The sequence below is a fragment of the Drosophila hydei genome, unplaced genomic scaffold, assembly GCF_003285905.1.
Source record: "Drosophila hydei strain 15085-1641.00,03,60 unplaced genomic scaffold, DhydRS2 tig00000211-arrow-pilon, whole genome shotgun sequence".
Classification (NCBI taxonomy): Eukaryota; Metazoa; Arthropoda; class Insecta; order Diptera; family Drosophilidae; genus Drosophila; species Drosophila hydei.
Window position 1 is genome coordinate 737,003 of NW_022045685.1, and position 15,783 is coordinate 752,785.

A 15,783-nucleotide genomic window follows, 5' to 3' on the forward strand; every position below is an offset into this window, starting at 1 on the left:
GACCGAAGAAAGAAGAGAGGAGAGGAGAAAAGAGGAAAAGAGCCGAGAAGAGTAGAACAGATAAGAAAAGAGAAGCGAATAGATGAGAAGAGAACATAAAGGAAAAGACGATAGAAATCTTTAAGTTAGTCTGGGATTGTAAGTAAAAATATGTCTTTGAACTATCTATAGAATGTCCTTGATTGAATTGGATATATAGACATTCAGATCATAATGATCTTAATTCAACGGTTATTCGTATTTTGTGCTGCTAGCGATCGAGCTCATGGACATAGAAGTTGATTCATGTTGCCCATACCAAGTAGAGGTCAAAGGTTCGTCAGCGCGAAGCAAACTTTGCCACGTTTAGGACTAAAAAACCTTTTATTGAGTTTCCTTTTTATTCATAAAATAAAGTCTAAAACGTAACGCTCACTAAGACGTAATATTTAAATATATACGTATATATAAGGGAACCCAATACACAAACACATTTGTTGAAGATAGCAATCTACAGATTGTTACACGAATTGTAAATATTTTTGATGCCGCGTAGATGGAACAAGTAAATATATGTCAAAATATCAAGATAAAACCTGTTTAAACCAGAATGGAATGATAAGCCAGACAAAATGAAAAGAAATCAAAAATTGCAACAAAGTGCGTTTAGCAAATTGCGTTCGCTTCGCTGCCTGATCACGAAAAGATATAGATATAGATCTGTATACACACGTGTATATATAAATATATATATATTGGTGAATTTTGTTACATATGTATGTAGTTTATAAGCAGAGACACCGAATCAAGTGCCCCATTCGAGCACAATGCAAAAATGGTTCGACTTTCAACGCTCAAACAGCTGATAATGCAACGTGGATGCAGCTAGAGACAGAGGGCATTGAACTCGATTGTACGCAAAATGCATACGAGCCCAGCATCTGTCATATATATCTTTATGCTTGCAGTCCATGACTATGACTAGGACTATAATATATATATATATGTGTATATTATATACGTATAACGTCAGTCCACAGCTGTCATTGTTCATCCAATTGCACATCAAGTTGAGCTTTATTGTTGTACTTTGGGCGCTCAATTGATGCACAATTTGTGAAGTTGTGAATTATCATTGCCCAGTGGCTCTGGCTGTGCCTGTTGCAGTTGCAGTTGCACTTAATAGCAACAATAAACAGGCAAACTGCAGCCACAAACTGATAACGCACAGACGAAGACGCCGTCCAAGCAACCCGCTCGAATCTGCATTAATGCTGAGCTCTCCGATTTGCAAATGAATGTATATATATATATATAAATATATACACAATTTTTTTTGTAATTGTTTCTATATTTCATTGCAAGCTGTTTACATTTGATTACTGCATTTTTGCCTTTTGCTTCGGCATTTATTTCGAATTATATTTAGAGTACATTGTTTATTAATTATAAAGGAATGCTTAAGTCAAGACATATATATATATATATATATATATATATATATATATATATATATATATATATATATATGTGTGTGTGTATATATATATATATATATTTATATAAATTAACAATTGCAATCTGTAAGGGCACGAAATTCCACAAAAAAAAAAAGAGGAAGAGGCTCGAACAGCAAAGGGAAATGCAGCAAGATGGAGGCTGAGAAAACAGAGAGCGCGAGTGAAGACAGAGAGAGAGAGAGATACACAGAGAAAGTAATAGAGAGAGAGAGAGAGAGAGAGAGAGAGAGAGAGAGAGAGAGAGAGAGAGAGAGATAGAGAAAATGAGAGGGAGGGAAAGTGTGCATGGACAAGAATATGTAACAGAGAGAGGCAGACACATAAAGAGGGAAAGGTTAGAAAACCAAAGAGATTTAGGCGGAAGCTGAGAGTGGGTAAGAGAAAGAAAATGTGTGAGGTACAGAGTGAGAGGAAAACTGGCTGTGAGAGCAAGAGAGAGAGAGAGAGAGCGAGAGAGAGAGAGAGAGAGAAAGAGAGAGAGAGAGAAAGAGAAAGAGTGAGAGAGGGAAAGTGAGAGAGTGAAAGAGAGAGAGAGAGAGAGAGAGGGAGAGAGAGAGAGAGAGAGAGGGAGAGAGAGAGAGAGAGAGAGAGAGAGAGAGAGAGAGAGTAAGAGAGAGTAGGGAGAGGGATTGGAGAGGAGATAATCAGCGAGAGAGAGAGAAAGACGGAAAGATAAAGAGAAAGAGGGAGAGAGATAGAGAGAGAGAGAGGACAGCTTGATCAAGATAAAGAGAAAGCGCATTCTTCTTCCCATCACTATTTATATTTTATTTATTTATATTTCAGCAACATAACTTCTTAAAATTCTATGCATCAATAAGAACGTAAGTCAAATAACCTAGGCCTGCCTGAAGCAAATGGGAAGCCCAGTTAAAAGCACTAATTACAAATACTTGTTTTCAGATTCGTGTCACAAACTAATCAATTATTTGGACAACGATGTCCTTATTTTGCGGTTCTCTTCACGAACAGATACATTTGATATGCAATTGTAGCAAAGCACGTATAACTGGAGAAATAAAATAGTAAAATTAAAACGATTTCAGTGCCTGTTACCAAGCTGTTCAGTCTTGAGTCTATAAAGATATTTCGCATCGATAAGCAAGGCAATTGTGTGTGCCGTTGCCCCATGGCACTAGATCATGACTAAATTTTCACATTTTGATACGACATAAATCAGTTTATGAAAATTAAATTAGAAGACTTTTGTATTGGCCAAATATTGGACAACAACAAAAAACAGTATATCAATAATTCCATTTGGTTTATGTAAGCTGAGTAATTTGCTTCTTATTTTCTTGTTTTGATCTTTTGCTATTCTTCATTTATGCGTGCAAAGTCAAGTTCATGCAAAAAGTAACCTTTGAACTGAAATCTTCAAAGACACACGCACACATGTTGGCTGACATCATGGGTTTTATGATTCCACTTAATGTGCACACACACATACATATATATATATATATATGTCTGGGTACCTGTGCCAGAGTTCTGTTACCTGGTTACCTGCCACTGACGCGGCATTTTATCTAAGCGCCTGCGATAAGACAAGCCAATCCGTGCCCGATGCCCATAGAATAACCCACCCACACTCACAAGAAAGCGCGCCTTTTCACACTCCCGAGGCGTTGTTTTTTTTATCTGCAACCCAAAGAGATAAGATTTACTTTTTTTTTCTTAGATCGCTTTTATGTAATTTTGTCGTCTTGAATTGGCATACAAAAAGCTGCTTAATTCAATTGGCAACGCTGTGTATTAGGTCATAGAGCAGGTGATCTTAGCTTTGAATTTCTAGTGCCATAATATGAATCAATAAATATAAATGTAGTATAGGAATATATCTTAAGCGTTTTACCATCTGTAAAAACATAACTATATGATATATATATTGGAAATTATCTATTTTCGATCTAATCAGCTTATCATTTTTGATAAAATCTTTTTTGATATGAAAAATAAATTGGTAAATTGTGTTAAAAACACTTTAAACAAAATCAAATCGTAGCGTAGATTTGTTTCAGCCAATTGCAATTATATTAATGATTTTGGCCTTAATCTTATCGCTAGACAAATTTGTTAACTGACAAATTAAATATATATGATACATATATGTGTATCTATAATGTATATACATGCATACATGTATGCATGTTTCTAGATGAAAATGAAAATGTAATTCGAACCTGACTCGTATTGACGTGTAATTGAATAATACATTTTCGCATAAGCAACTCTTGGGCCACTCAAATAGCAAAATAAATACATATTTATCGACAAGTTGCCAGCTTTTCGCTTTGAGGTTGGAATGTGATTGCGACTTAGAGATTCGATTGACGCACATCGACGCTTCAAAGAGAGTTGCTCAGTACTCGAGGCTTATCACTTATTTATAGACTGCAACCGATCTTTGCTGATCTCTCGGGCACAGTCAAATTGGGATATAAAAAAAATTTGAATTTATTTGAAAGGATTTTCGACGACTTTTCAGCTGAATTCAAGAATTTTAATATATTTTTTAAATTATTATTAAACTTAAAATAGAATTCTTTTCATATTGCAACAGCATTACTAGTTGAAAATATTTTGTTTGGCATTTTCAGATCGACATTCATATTTTTTGTGGCATATTTTATTTTTATAAGAATTATTGTATTTATTTTTTTTTTCAGCTTATTTCAAATCTTATTTGGCGAGAGAGGCACAGAAGAAATATTGCTAAATTCATTCACTTTCCAGGCCTAGAGTTTAAGGTAAAGACTGTGACTGTTAATCAATCAGCCAACCATAATAATAATGTTTCAGATTCCTTTGTTTATAGCAATGTTCCTTATAACAATTACACATACTGACAAATTTCAATGAAAGTTAGGCAATTATTTGGTTAAGACTAAACTTTGCCTGTACTGAATATAAGTCTCAACACAGTTCTGCTTTATCTTCTCTTGTTTCAAAAAGATAGTTATAGTTATAGAATATTTCATATAGACCTGCTCTCGGCCTCTTTCCCTCAAACTTTTGCCTCTCTTTTGGTTCATCTCCTTTAAGAAATAAAACAGTTGTGCTAATGTTATAGGATCTCAAATGCTAGGGGCAATAATCTTTGGAGTCTTCTGGGTTAGATTTAATTGCCTTTCCACTTGAGATTCGAAGTCCTTCCGAAAAGTATAGTCGACATTTATCGGATTCAAAATAAGTCTAGGTCAATTTTATAACATGTAATTTTACAATATATTTTAGAAATATTTTCAACTCGGTATGAAATATATTTATTTTTGCATTCTATTTTATTTGATTATTTATTTATCTTTTTTATTATTATTTCTTTATTTTTTATTGACTTTTATACTATTATTATTTTTTATTTATTTTTTATTTCTAAAATTTTATTTTCTTATTATTTTTTTTTATTTTATTTTTTTTATTATTTATTTTTTAATTTTATTATATATTTTTCTATGCCCATTTGTAGCTGTTGTTGAAAGCTTACCAAAGTTGCTTTTGTAATGATGCTGATATGGATTTGTGTTTGTATTATTATTGCTGTTGTTGCTGCTGTTGTTGCTGTGATGATTGTGATGGCTGTAGTGGTGGCTGCTGCTGCCGTGGCTATTGCCATTGCTATTGTTGCTGTTGATTTTGCCAACACTGCCATTGCCATTGCCTCCGTGATGATGGCTTAGATTGTGCATTTTGGATGGAATACGATAGCCGGACTCATAATATTTATACTGATTGTAAGTGAAGCGCATTTTGTTGCCGTTTTTGTTGTTCTGCTTGTGGGTTTTGTTCTTTTAAGTTTTCTATATACACTTGGCTTTGCTATATATTCCACTTAATTAATTTAATGTGAACTTAATATAAATTATTTAGTGCAGCTTTTGTTGAAATGTTGTTTTTTCTTTATGTACTTTTTTCGATTTTGGCAGGCATAGAACGCTAAGAGGATCTGCTCTTAGTATATAACATATATATACATATATAAATATATATTTAACTTTCTATATATATATATATCGGTGTGCATATAATTATTATTTGGTTGATTGTAGTTGGCACGTTTTTTTATATTTTGTCACTTGGCTTGTTGAATTGAACTAATTAGAATTTTTGTGGTTTTGTTTGGCATTACAATAGACTTTTTCATTTGTACATTTTTGTTGTTGGTTTGTTTGTGTTGCTTAGTTAATGCTCATAATAAATACATGATTTGTTTGTTTTGTTATTGCAGTTGTATTTTTTTACAACTTTTCTTTTTTCTTTGTGTATGTTTTTACTAGCTGTGAATTAAATGAAAACAGATAAGTTTTATTTTTGTTGTTTTTTTTTTTTTGTCTTTTTACAGTAGAAAAAAACAAAACGCGCTTAAAACGCTAGCGAAACGCGCGTCGCTAGAAATTAACGTTTTTCTCGTTTGTTTGTTTTGTTTTCAAAATTCGCATTTATTTTTATGTGCCGCGATACCGAAGCAAACAGCACAAAAGAATGTTAAAATTATACATGCGCAGATGAGTGTGCGGACATTAAATATGCATATATCGAAAATATATGTATGTTTTCGTTGTCGTCGTCCCACAAAGAGATACCCTAGACTTCCATATGAAGTAGCCGAAAATATTTCAAATAAAACACAGAAAGAACAACAAAGCTGAGTCAGTGACCACAGAAACATTTAGATAACATTAATAAGAAATAGAATAATAAGCTAAAATACAAGTATGAGAATCGCATAGAACACTGTTGAATATTTCTTTTGTATTTTCAGCTATAAGTTACCATAGCTGAAGTAAACTACAACAAATACAAAAGCTAATACAATGAATGAAAACCTAATATACAAGTATGAGAATCGCATAGAAGAACGCTGTTAAGTATTTCTTTTCTGTTTTCTATATAAATAACTATATACTTGCAAATCTAACATATATATATGTGAACACTGTTAAATATGTCTTTACTGTTTCCAGCTATAAGTTAATATAACTGAAGTAGACTGAGAATCGCATAGAAGAATGCAGCTCAAAATTGTTTTACTGCTTCCAGCAATAAGTTAAAGCAAAAGCAACTGGTCACCCAAAAATGATTTGCCCCTATATATACTCAGAAGATGTCGGTTATAAATTCAAGAAATATATACAAAAAAATAAATTAATAGGAAAGTAGTCATAATGGTATACACTTTCGTCTATATATAATATAATCTCTCAGTTTGTACCATATCTTTGTTGTAGATACATTAAAACGATCCCTAATGAACATGACAATCATATTGTATTAAATTGCATGATCTTTTTATGTGGCTTAATAAGCTGAGCTTGCTAAAACAAGTTTCGACGAAGTAGCTACCTTGAGCTTTTGGAGTTCTTCCTTGTTTTACAGTTATGCCTATAATGAAGTGAGTATCTGTAACTGGTTTCGATAGCCCTTTTACTTTTCCATCACAATTATTTCCATATATTTTCAACTGCGAAGCTAATTTTCTTTGTTGTCCCTGTAGAAACCAGGAAAAAGAAACTTGGCCTGGCGAAGGCTTAAGCCTTATTTTATACCCTGTTAACGAAGTTAAAAAGGGCATATTATTTCGTATGGCATGAAAGTGATCAATCTTTTGATTCACTATTGATCGATTTTAGAGATCGACTCAAATATTTTATTTTCGTATTTTTGACCTACTTTTAGATATTTACAATTGGGCAGATAAACCGTTTTTAGACTAGTGATAAAATTCTTCTCAGTTCTGAATGCAAAGCTAAAAAAAAGACGTTATCTTCCAGTCACTGAAAGTGATGAAGTCACTTTTTAGATATAATCTTCAGATTGACCAAACTAAATAAACAAAATACCTCTTCCTGCTGATTCTCAAGCTATGCGAACAGCGATACCCAGACCCAGAAACAGACCGGTTATCAATTAATAGTTTTCGAGATCAACAAAAATTTTGTATTAATTTTACATTGGACTTAGGCCTAGCTAAAATAAATTTAAGAATTTTTAATTAAATGCAAAAGTTACGAACTATTCAGAATTGTATTAAATTCGATATAAATATTAGAATTATGTTTAAAGAAAATTGAAAATTCTTAAATCATTATGATATTTAAAAAAGATTTTAATATTCTATTAATGTTGCAAAAAAAGAATAACATAGTTCTGCTTCTAGGTAAGTGTAACAAATATTATATGAACATAAATATTGTATGCCCTATTTTTGTTTCGATTATTTGAAAAACTCTATTGATAGCTCGAAAATTATAAAAATTGAATAGGCGCACGACGAAGCTACGCTAAAAGTCTACAATTCGTAAGCTTGACTAGAGACAATTATATTTTAAGGTTGTACTTTAATATTGAGACATAAGCGAAAACAACAAAAACACACAATTTTTTACAGAAAGGTAGAAGAAATTCTGCGAATGATTTTTCAACTTTGGGAACAAAACAGATAAATGTTAGATGGAATTCGAAAACTTTGAAGAGAAACACCGAACGCGAATTTAAATTTTTTCTATTTTTTCTTTTTCTTTTCGTTTTGTGCTTGCGGTCAGCGGGTAAACGATGTGTGTTGTACGAGGTTCTACGACTGGGGCTGCCTTCGAGACGGTCTAGTGGCGTTGGCGGCGATAAGATAAAGCTGCTTAACCGCAGTACCGATCGTTCGGATTCGTTAACATTCCGTTTTGTATCGTTTCGTTACATTTTGTTTTGTTTCGGCTTTTCCTCAGCTGCGTGAGAGAGAGTAACTGCGTTTTTCCTCATAAGATTTTCCGGCTGCAAGCCCATTGCATTTGCAGTTTATTTGTGCACAAAGTGTACTGTTTTTTTGTTTTGTTTTTGTTTTTGTTCTTTTATAGTTGGACGAAATCGTTAGATATTTTTCGGCGATATATAGCGATAAATCGGTGCTGCCGATCGGAACACAGCGATCAGCTCATGACGGCAAACGATAACGGAGAGCCGTCGTGCGTTGTCGCACTTTAAATTGTTGCTGATAAAAGGGAATATAGACGCACACTACACACATATATGAATTGGAACAATCAAATTAAATGCACATACGACGACCACGACGACAGCGATCAGCGATCTGCGTACGGATCGACTAAAGTAAAACAACAAAAAACAAAAAAAAAAACGAACAATTTTGAATAAATAATAATTGAAAATAATTTCAAGCAGCGCGCACAATAACAAGAAAAAAATAAAGCTTTTGCCGTTTGAACGCAGACGGGAGCGTCACAGCGTCGAGCGTCGAGCGTCGTGTTGCGAGCACTTACGCTGAGATCGATGAACTAAAATCCTAAAGAACGACAAGCCGTAATGATGCCTGGCCCATTGCTCGGTGTCGAATGCCGTTGCTGCCGCCGTCGTCGTCGCCGCTGCTGCTGCGTCGCAGAGATCGCCGTGAGAGAGCGAGAAACAAGTGCGAGAGTAGCAACAATAGCAGCAGCAACAGCAAGTGTATGCGTGGCCGCCGCTCGTGCTTGAGACGAGAATCGCCGCTGCCTACGATGACGACAACGGGTTTAATTGATTTCAATGTATTTGTGAGCGGAACGCGCGCGCGCATCGTCGCTCACACTGATTCGCATTCGGATTCGGATTGCAAGCACAAATTAATAAAGTAAAAAAAATAAAAAAAAAAAAACGAAAATAAATAGAAAAAAGACGTTCGGTCAACGAATATTAGCCCATGCTAACCGATAACCAATATCGATATCAATAAAAATTAAAAACAAAAAAATAAGCACGCTCGACACACGCAATTTTCCACCAGCTAAAAATGCAAAGCGATATCCTTTCGAATGGCCTATATCCGTTACACAAAACTACATATACATTTATATATACAAACATGTTTACATATTTGTAAACTGTGCGTAGAGCTTCAAATTTGACTGTTCACAGTGTGAGCACGCTTCACGCCTCTGAGCAACACGACAAAAGTAAAACACAAAATAGAAAGAAAGAGAAAGAAAATTTAAAAAAAAAACGGCAGATCTGGTAACAGTAACACAACTACAGTTATGGTGTTGAATGTTTATTGGTCGCTTCGTTGGGCGCGCAAGAAATGCTCGAGAATTGACGAAAAACAAGAAGAAGAAAAAGAAGAAGAATTAAAACTCAACTTTGACTACGACCAATAAATACCCTTGCTGATAATATGCAATATTAGACATTGCAAGTGTATAAGCTATAGTAATATCGTTTATTGCATCTCAATGTAAATAGTCCATTACCATACATTATTTATCGTTCATAGTGTCTGCCAGTATCAGAATACCTTAACCTGTTAGGGTAACAAATTCGTTAAAAGAACTTTCGCTTGAGATACAATTGATAGTGGATCTTTGGGGCTCGACAATGCACGCCGAAATATCATTTTGTTCAGCACAAATTATAAGAGCAAACAGAAACAGGAAAATAGCGCGTAACTAAATAAATACAACACATGTAAATTATAATCAGCTAACAGTAGCAGTCGCCATAGCAGCAGCCGCAACCGCAGCCACAGCCGCAGTCGCGCACCTCAATCATTATCACAATCAACGTTCACTGTCCCTGTCGTCATTATTATCGTGATAATGAGACCGTTTTTGGGGGACAGCATTCAAAATGAGTGTCGAGTGTTAAAAAAAAAGAAAAATGAAAAAAAAAAAAGAAAATAAATGCGCGCGTCAGAAACATCAACTGACGAACGTTAGAGGAAGCTTTTTTAATATACAAATGTAACTCATACGCAGCGTTAACCGACAATGAATTAGCTTATTTCAACAATTAATTGTTGGCACTAAAAACAAATAGTTAAGCTTGCGCACACGTTTGCTAACTGCAAAAACAATATATTTGGTATTTGATATCAGTTTCAATAGCCCAGAATTTCGTCATTTTGTAAATAGAGCTACACACGTGTCGTGTCAAAAATCTTTATTTATTCGCCTATTGTTTAATGTTATTTCAGGCATCATACAGTCGATAGTACGCCACTAAAATATTCTAAGCTACTTCTATACTAAAGCTTAAGTTAATTATATTTTTTATATATACAGCTAGTGTATAGAGAAATTAGTTATGAGCATTCTATCAATAACAAAAACTGGGTATCTTTTTATTTTTCATCGTTTCATTTGGCTTAAGTTATTGTACTTGGTAAAGTTAATATTATCTAAATTTGTTTTTTACTTTCAGTTAGAATTGTTTAGTTTTTTTTTAGATATATTTTTGAATAGTTTCCCTTAAAACTTCAAATGTATTAACAAGTTTCTAACAAAGTTCGGATTAACTAATATAAGTCCATGTTCAGGTTCAAGCTTTAGGAATTACAGTTAATATTTGAATAATATAAAAAAAACTAACTATACCTGAAATAGAAATCCAATTCTTTCTGCTTAACTCTCTACGCTTAACTAGCTAGAACTTCAATTTAAAAACTTAAAGTTGATTGAAGTGGGATTCTCACTGAAATAATCGATCAACAAATCCAATTCAACCAGTCGTATATATCTGATTATATGTAACATTCAGGACAATGAATCCAGAGTATATAACCTAATTTTGATTACTAGGGTTGCTTGATTTCAAGCCTATTACGATATAAAACAAAAACAGCAACAAAAAATTAATAAAAAAAATTGAAAAATGGAAAAATTCCAAAACAAATGAAACATCGTATAAATAATTATAGACGCCAATGTTCTTGGGGGTTAATTCAGTTTTGTATTGTTTTTGTAGTTGTTGTTGTTATTTTTTTATATATTTATTTTACTTTTTTTTTTGTTGCTTGCAGTTTACAAAAGTACAATAAACCGTGTTAATAAGTACAGGTTTTAACCTTGAACCCATCTCAGATTTTTGCTGTTTTATCTTCTGTTGTTGTACTAGTTAGTTAGATTGGATCGCCACGCATTTGCCAAGTAGGGTATAATATAATACATTCATGGGTAAATACAACGACAACAACAACAGCAGCAAACATACAATCAAAAGTACACGAAAATGCGACAACTGTAATCATCAGCGATGATCATCTGTCATCACAAAAAATGTTATAAATTATACATACATATGAGATCGGTAATTGCCTGTAGGAAGTGGACATGGACATGGACATGGACATGGACATAGCCAGGCTAGCTAGCATATCGTCCGGGCATCGGTATCAGGAACGAGGCACACTACAAGCCGCTCTGATGACTTGATGAATGCCAAATGCACCTTAAGTCGTTGCAATTTAATAAGCCGATCCTCAATTGTCACTTTCTTCTGTTTCCTAATCATTCTTAGCGTAAACGAAATTGGTAACAGAAACATACAAATATGTAAAAATTATATATATATATAAAAATTAAAGTGCGGCTGAGGACCAACTCAATTCATAAATAAATACAATATTTTAAAAAGAATTTGAAACAAATACTGAAATTCACATATTTATTTATTATTTTAATAAGTGTTTCTGTTACAAACTTGGGATATATACGTCTAAAATGAAGTTAAAGAGTTTTCATAATTTTAATTCATTTCATTTGATAAGACTCAAGGATAAGAAACTGGAAGCTATTAAGTTAAGTTGGAATAGTTTCTATGGAACCTATGAGATCTAAGAGACACTAAAAAGGACTGCAGAAGATGCAGATGTAAAACTGTACATGAATATAGGAATATATATATATGAATATGTAGTTTTTATCACCTAATCACACAGGGCTATACATTACATTAAGATAACCGCTCATTCAAAATTAATATATTTATATATATATATATATATATATATGTATATATCAATTTTAGCATACTATTGAACTGTACTCTTTGTATACCGAATACGTCAGTTGTTTTTGTTTTTCTCACCGATTTCTTTTGCGTTTTGGCTCGTTTTGAACCCGTTCGATCTAAGCCACAAAATCCATGTCCATTTTGGCCCTATTTTCATTCAATCTGAATGCCGAAAAGCATTTCACAGCCAATGTGTGTGCTGAACAGTGCTGTATATAAGTATTATATATATATATGTCTGTGAATACAACGAATTTAAAATCTTAATAATGTTAAATGTTCACTCAGGATTTCGTACGATTCATTTTAAATTTCGATTAACGTACGCATCGTGGACTTTATACGGTATGACATCTGCATACGTACAACTTCGGGTACCCAAACGATGCGATACGACAGACGCTAACACTAAATACAAATATGAACCCAAAACCAATATCATAACCCAAAATAAATCAAACAGCAGAAGATACGAACCGCAAGTCAAAAGAATGTTGAAAACATTTTGTCCACTGTTTTTCTTTCTCTTCTCTTTTTCTTATTTATTTTCTTTTTACAGAAACGAGAAAACAAAAAATTAAAATTGAGAATTTATAACAGGGAATATACATCCAATTCTTACATATATTAAATATGTGGGTTTTCAAGACTAATTTTAAAAACTATACAAAATAACAATTCCTATATATTGCATTAAAAAAAATATTTTGCATAATAATAATAGTGATAATAATAATTATAGTTTATTTTATTTTACATTTTATATTTATATTAAAAATATTATGTAAATATATTTATAATATTAATATAAAATAAAATATTTTATATATTTATAAAATAAATTAAATTCTTTCAAATTTTTATAAGTTAAAAATATATACTTCATATTTTTAATATTTATATAAAGGAATTTTTGAATATTTACAATTAATTAATTTATTTGCTAAAGATATTTGCAAAATCTTGCCATTCATACAGCCCACTGTTATAGTTATAGGGTATAGAGAAAAAATGATAAATATTGTGCCATAAAATGTATTCAAAGAAAAAGGCCAACAAATTTCGATGCATTTGATGTAAATATTTTTGTTTGAACAACAACAATCAAAGCAACAATAAATTCAAAGCTAACAAAGGAAAAATTAAAAATCTTAAAAAAAATATATATAGGTATATATGTACGTATTTGAACAGTATGTGTATAGGTATTTAATTTTTTGTTATTGAATAGGTTTTATGGATCTACATTTCTGATTTTTTTAGGGCATTTACGCGCAATTATTGATCATAAAATGTCTGATAGATATCTATATAGCAAATATTTTCCTTCTTTTTTTTCAGAATAAACAACAACTTCGACTATCAAAAGATTATATTAATTTGCTTTAATTTGTTGTAATTACTTCGCTCAGCGATACAATTATAGCCGCACTGTAGCACTGAGGAGTGCAATTAAAGACAGCGTGACTTGAAGATACCCAGGACCCAACTGAGATATTTATCTATGAAATTTGTGAAGCCATCTATAAATATCGTTAATAACTGAGAAATAAATTAATAGACATTAGAGTTAATTTACAGTTTAACATTAGCTAAGTCCTCCACGTACTGACCTGATAAGGTTAACACTAACTGATGAACTGAACTCAACTTGCCCACAAAGCACTAACAGCCCTTAAGCCACTTTACTTACACTAAAATATACCTGGCTTGTCTTGGACTACAGGGTAGGATTACGTATATAAACGAGACAAAGAAAACGAATGCCGCCGTCGCCGCCATTGCCGACTCAGTCATCTGTCAAACGCATGAACAGACACAGACGACTATAAAGACAAGAGCAATAACAGAGCGCAGATAACAGTGACGTTCGCTGCCGACGCGAGCAGAACTGTTGCGCTGCGGTTAGACATGTCGCGCACGCGCTGTTCGTCTGTTAACTGGCGGCTAGACATTGCAAATTAAATTTGGTAATTGATGGCTATTCCATTTATGTTACTCTTGTCAATTTGCAACCCAGCCTAATCGACAAATTTCACTCGCCACCATTGCCATTGACTTCATTATCGTCTACATGAGAATTTAAGATCGACTGTTCAAATATTGCCATTATTTTGATACGACTATATACGATATATATATATATATATATATATATATACATGCATACATATATGTTTGTAGGTATCAACACCTGGGCATTTGACCTTTAATATTGACTAAAGTACAAATTAAATTCGTTTCTTGCCAAAGTAAATACATCTAGGTAAAACTGAAATGCTTTACCTCCACGTCGAGCTGCACGTGTCATTCACTCGGTTTTGGCACCTTGAACCCATGAAAAATGCCAATTGTGGGTGTATTGATTTTCTAAGAATTTATGTGTCAGGCAGAAGGGGGTGTGGCAGAGCCCATTAATTATATATATTGATCAGGAAGACGAGTGGAGGCGATCAAGTCATGTCTGTTAATCTCTCAGATCTCTTGCATGCTACACAAGCAAGATACTTGACTTATCATAGTTTTCGATAACTTTTCTCATCTTTATATTATCGATACAAATCGATCATTAAACACCACAAAAGCAAGAAAATTCCAATTTACTATATAGATCGCTGTGAATATTACAGAATTTTTGATGTCTCCCCTGTTGTCCCAAATTTAAAAACATTCATTTAAAATAGAGAGCCAAAGGACACATCTATACGTCATTATCACGCTCCGAGTATTTTTCGACTAGTGGTTCAGCCCAAGCTGCGTATGTGTAAGCATTTGTTGTGATTGGGCAGTGTTCAGGGTATCTCCTAGTCGGACACTGCCCACTAGAGTACTCTTACTTGTTTTGTGTTGAGGTTTTTCATCTGATAAACCATCGTCAGCTACCTCAAACGTCAGCACAGACGGTGCTTTACCCCCAACAGCTAAACAATCGAATAATCTTATTTTGACACTAGTCAGGATGGGCCGGTAAATGCGATCATAAACTGCGATAAGCTAGCCAACAAATATATATATATGTATATAGTGTATATATGGATAGAGAGAAAAACATAAGATGCCTTTGGATGGATAATGCCAGACCTTGGAATACCCTGCACTTAATATTGGTAAGCATTGCCCTACCTGACGATTCACATGAATAACTTTTTATTGATATTGTCGCTTTGATTCGCCTGGGCAAACGTAGACTTTTCTTGATATATGAGCAACGAGAGCAAAAGTCAGTTCAACATAATTTCGATCAATCAATACACAAACAACACGAGATCGTTAATGCTCTTTATCCTTCAACTCTTACAGGGTATATAAACACAAAGTCGTACTTATTGTAATTTCGTAGACTTCATACATAATATAATCTCCGCGCATGTGGCTGTAGACACAGAGGAACGTGTGTGTGCTTTGGGCGATTATGCTGTGATGCTGGTTGGGCCTACTTCCGGGCTATCTGACAGCCGCTCACTTGCATCACGTGTTCTTTATGTGAATTCAAAAGTCTTAAATAAAGTTA

The 15,783-nt window shown here is 33.3% G+C and overlaps 1 protein-coding gene across 3 annotated transcripts in view; it reads right to left on the reverse strand.

Moving 5' to 3' along the window:
* Positions 1 to 15,783, reverse strand: part of LOC111603230 (nuclear factor of activated T-cells 5) — a 46,326-nt gene that overhangs the window by 17,510 nt on the left and 13,033 nt on the right. The window contains exon 1 of one of the 3 annotated variants that reach the window (XM_030223467.1): positions 4,987 to 5,460. The exons of 1 other annotated variant lie outside the window; for it this stretch is intronic. In XM_030223467.1, coding sequence (XP_030079327.1) covers positions 4,987 to 5,248 — 262 coding nt within the window. In that variant the 5' untranslated portion in view covers positions 5,249 to 5,460. Of the gene's footprint in view, positions 1 to 4,986; positions 5,461 to 15,783 lie in introns of those variants that run through there. One more of the 3 variants, XM_030223469.1, reaches the window with a different exon arrangement.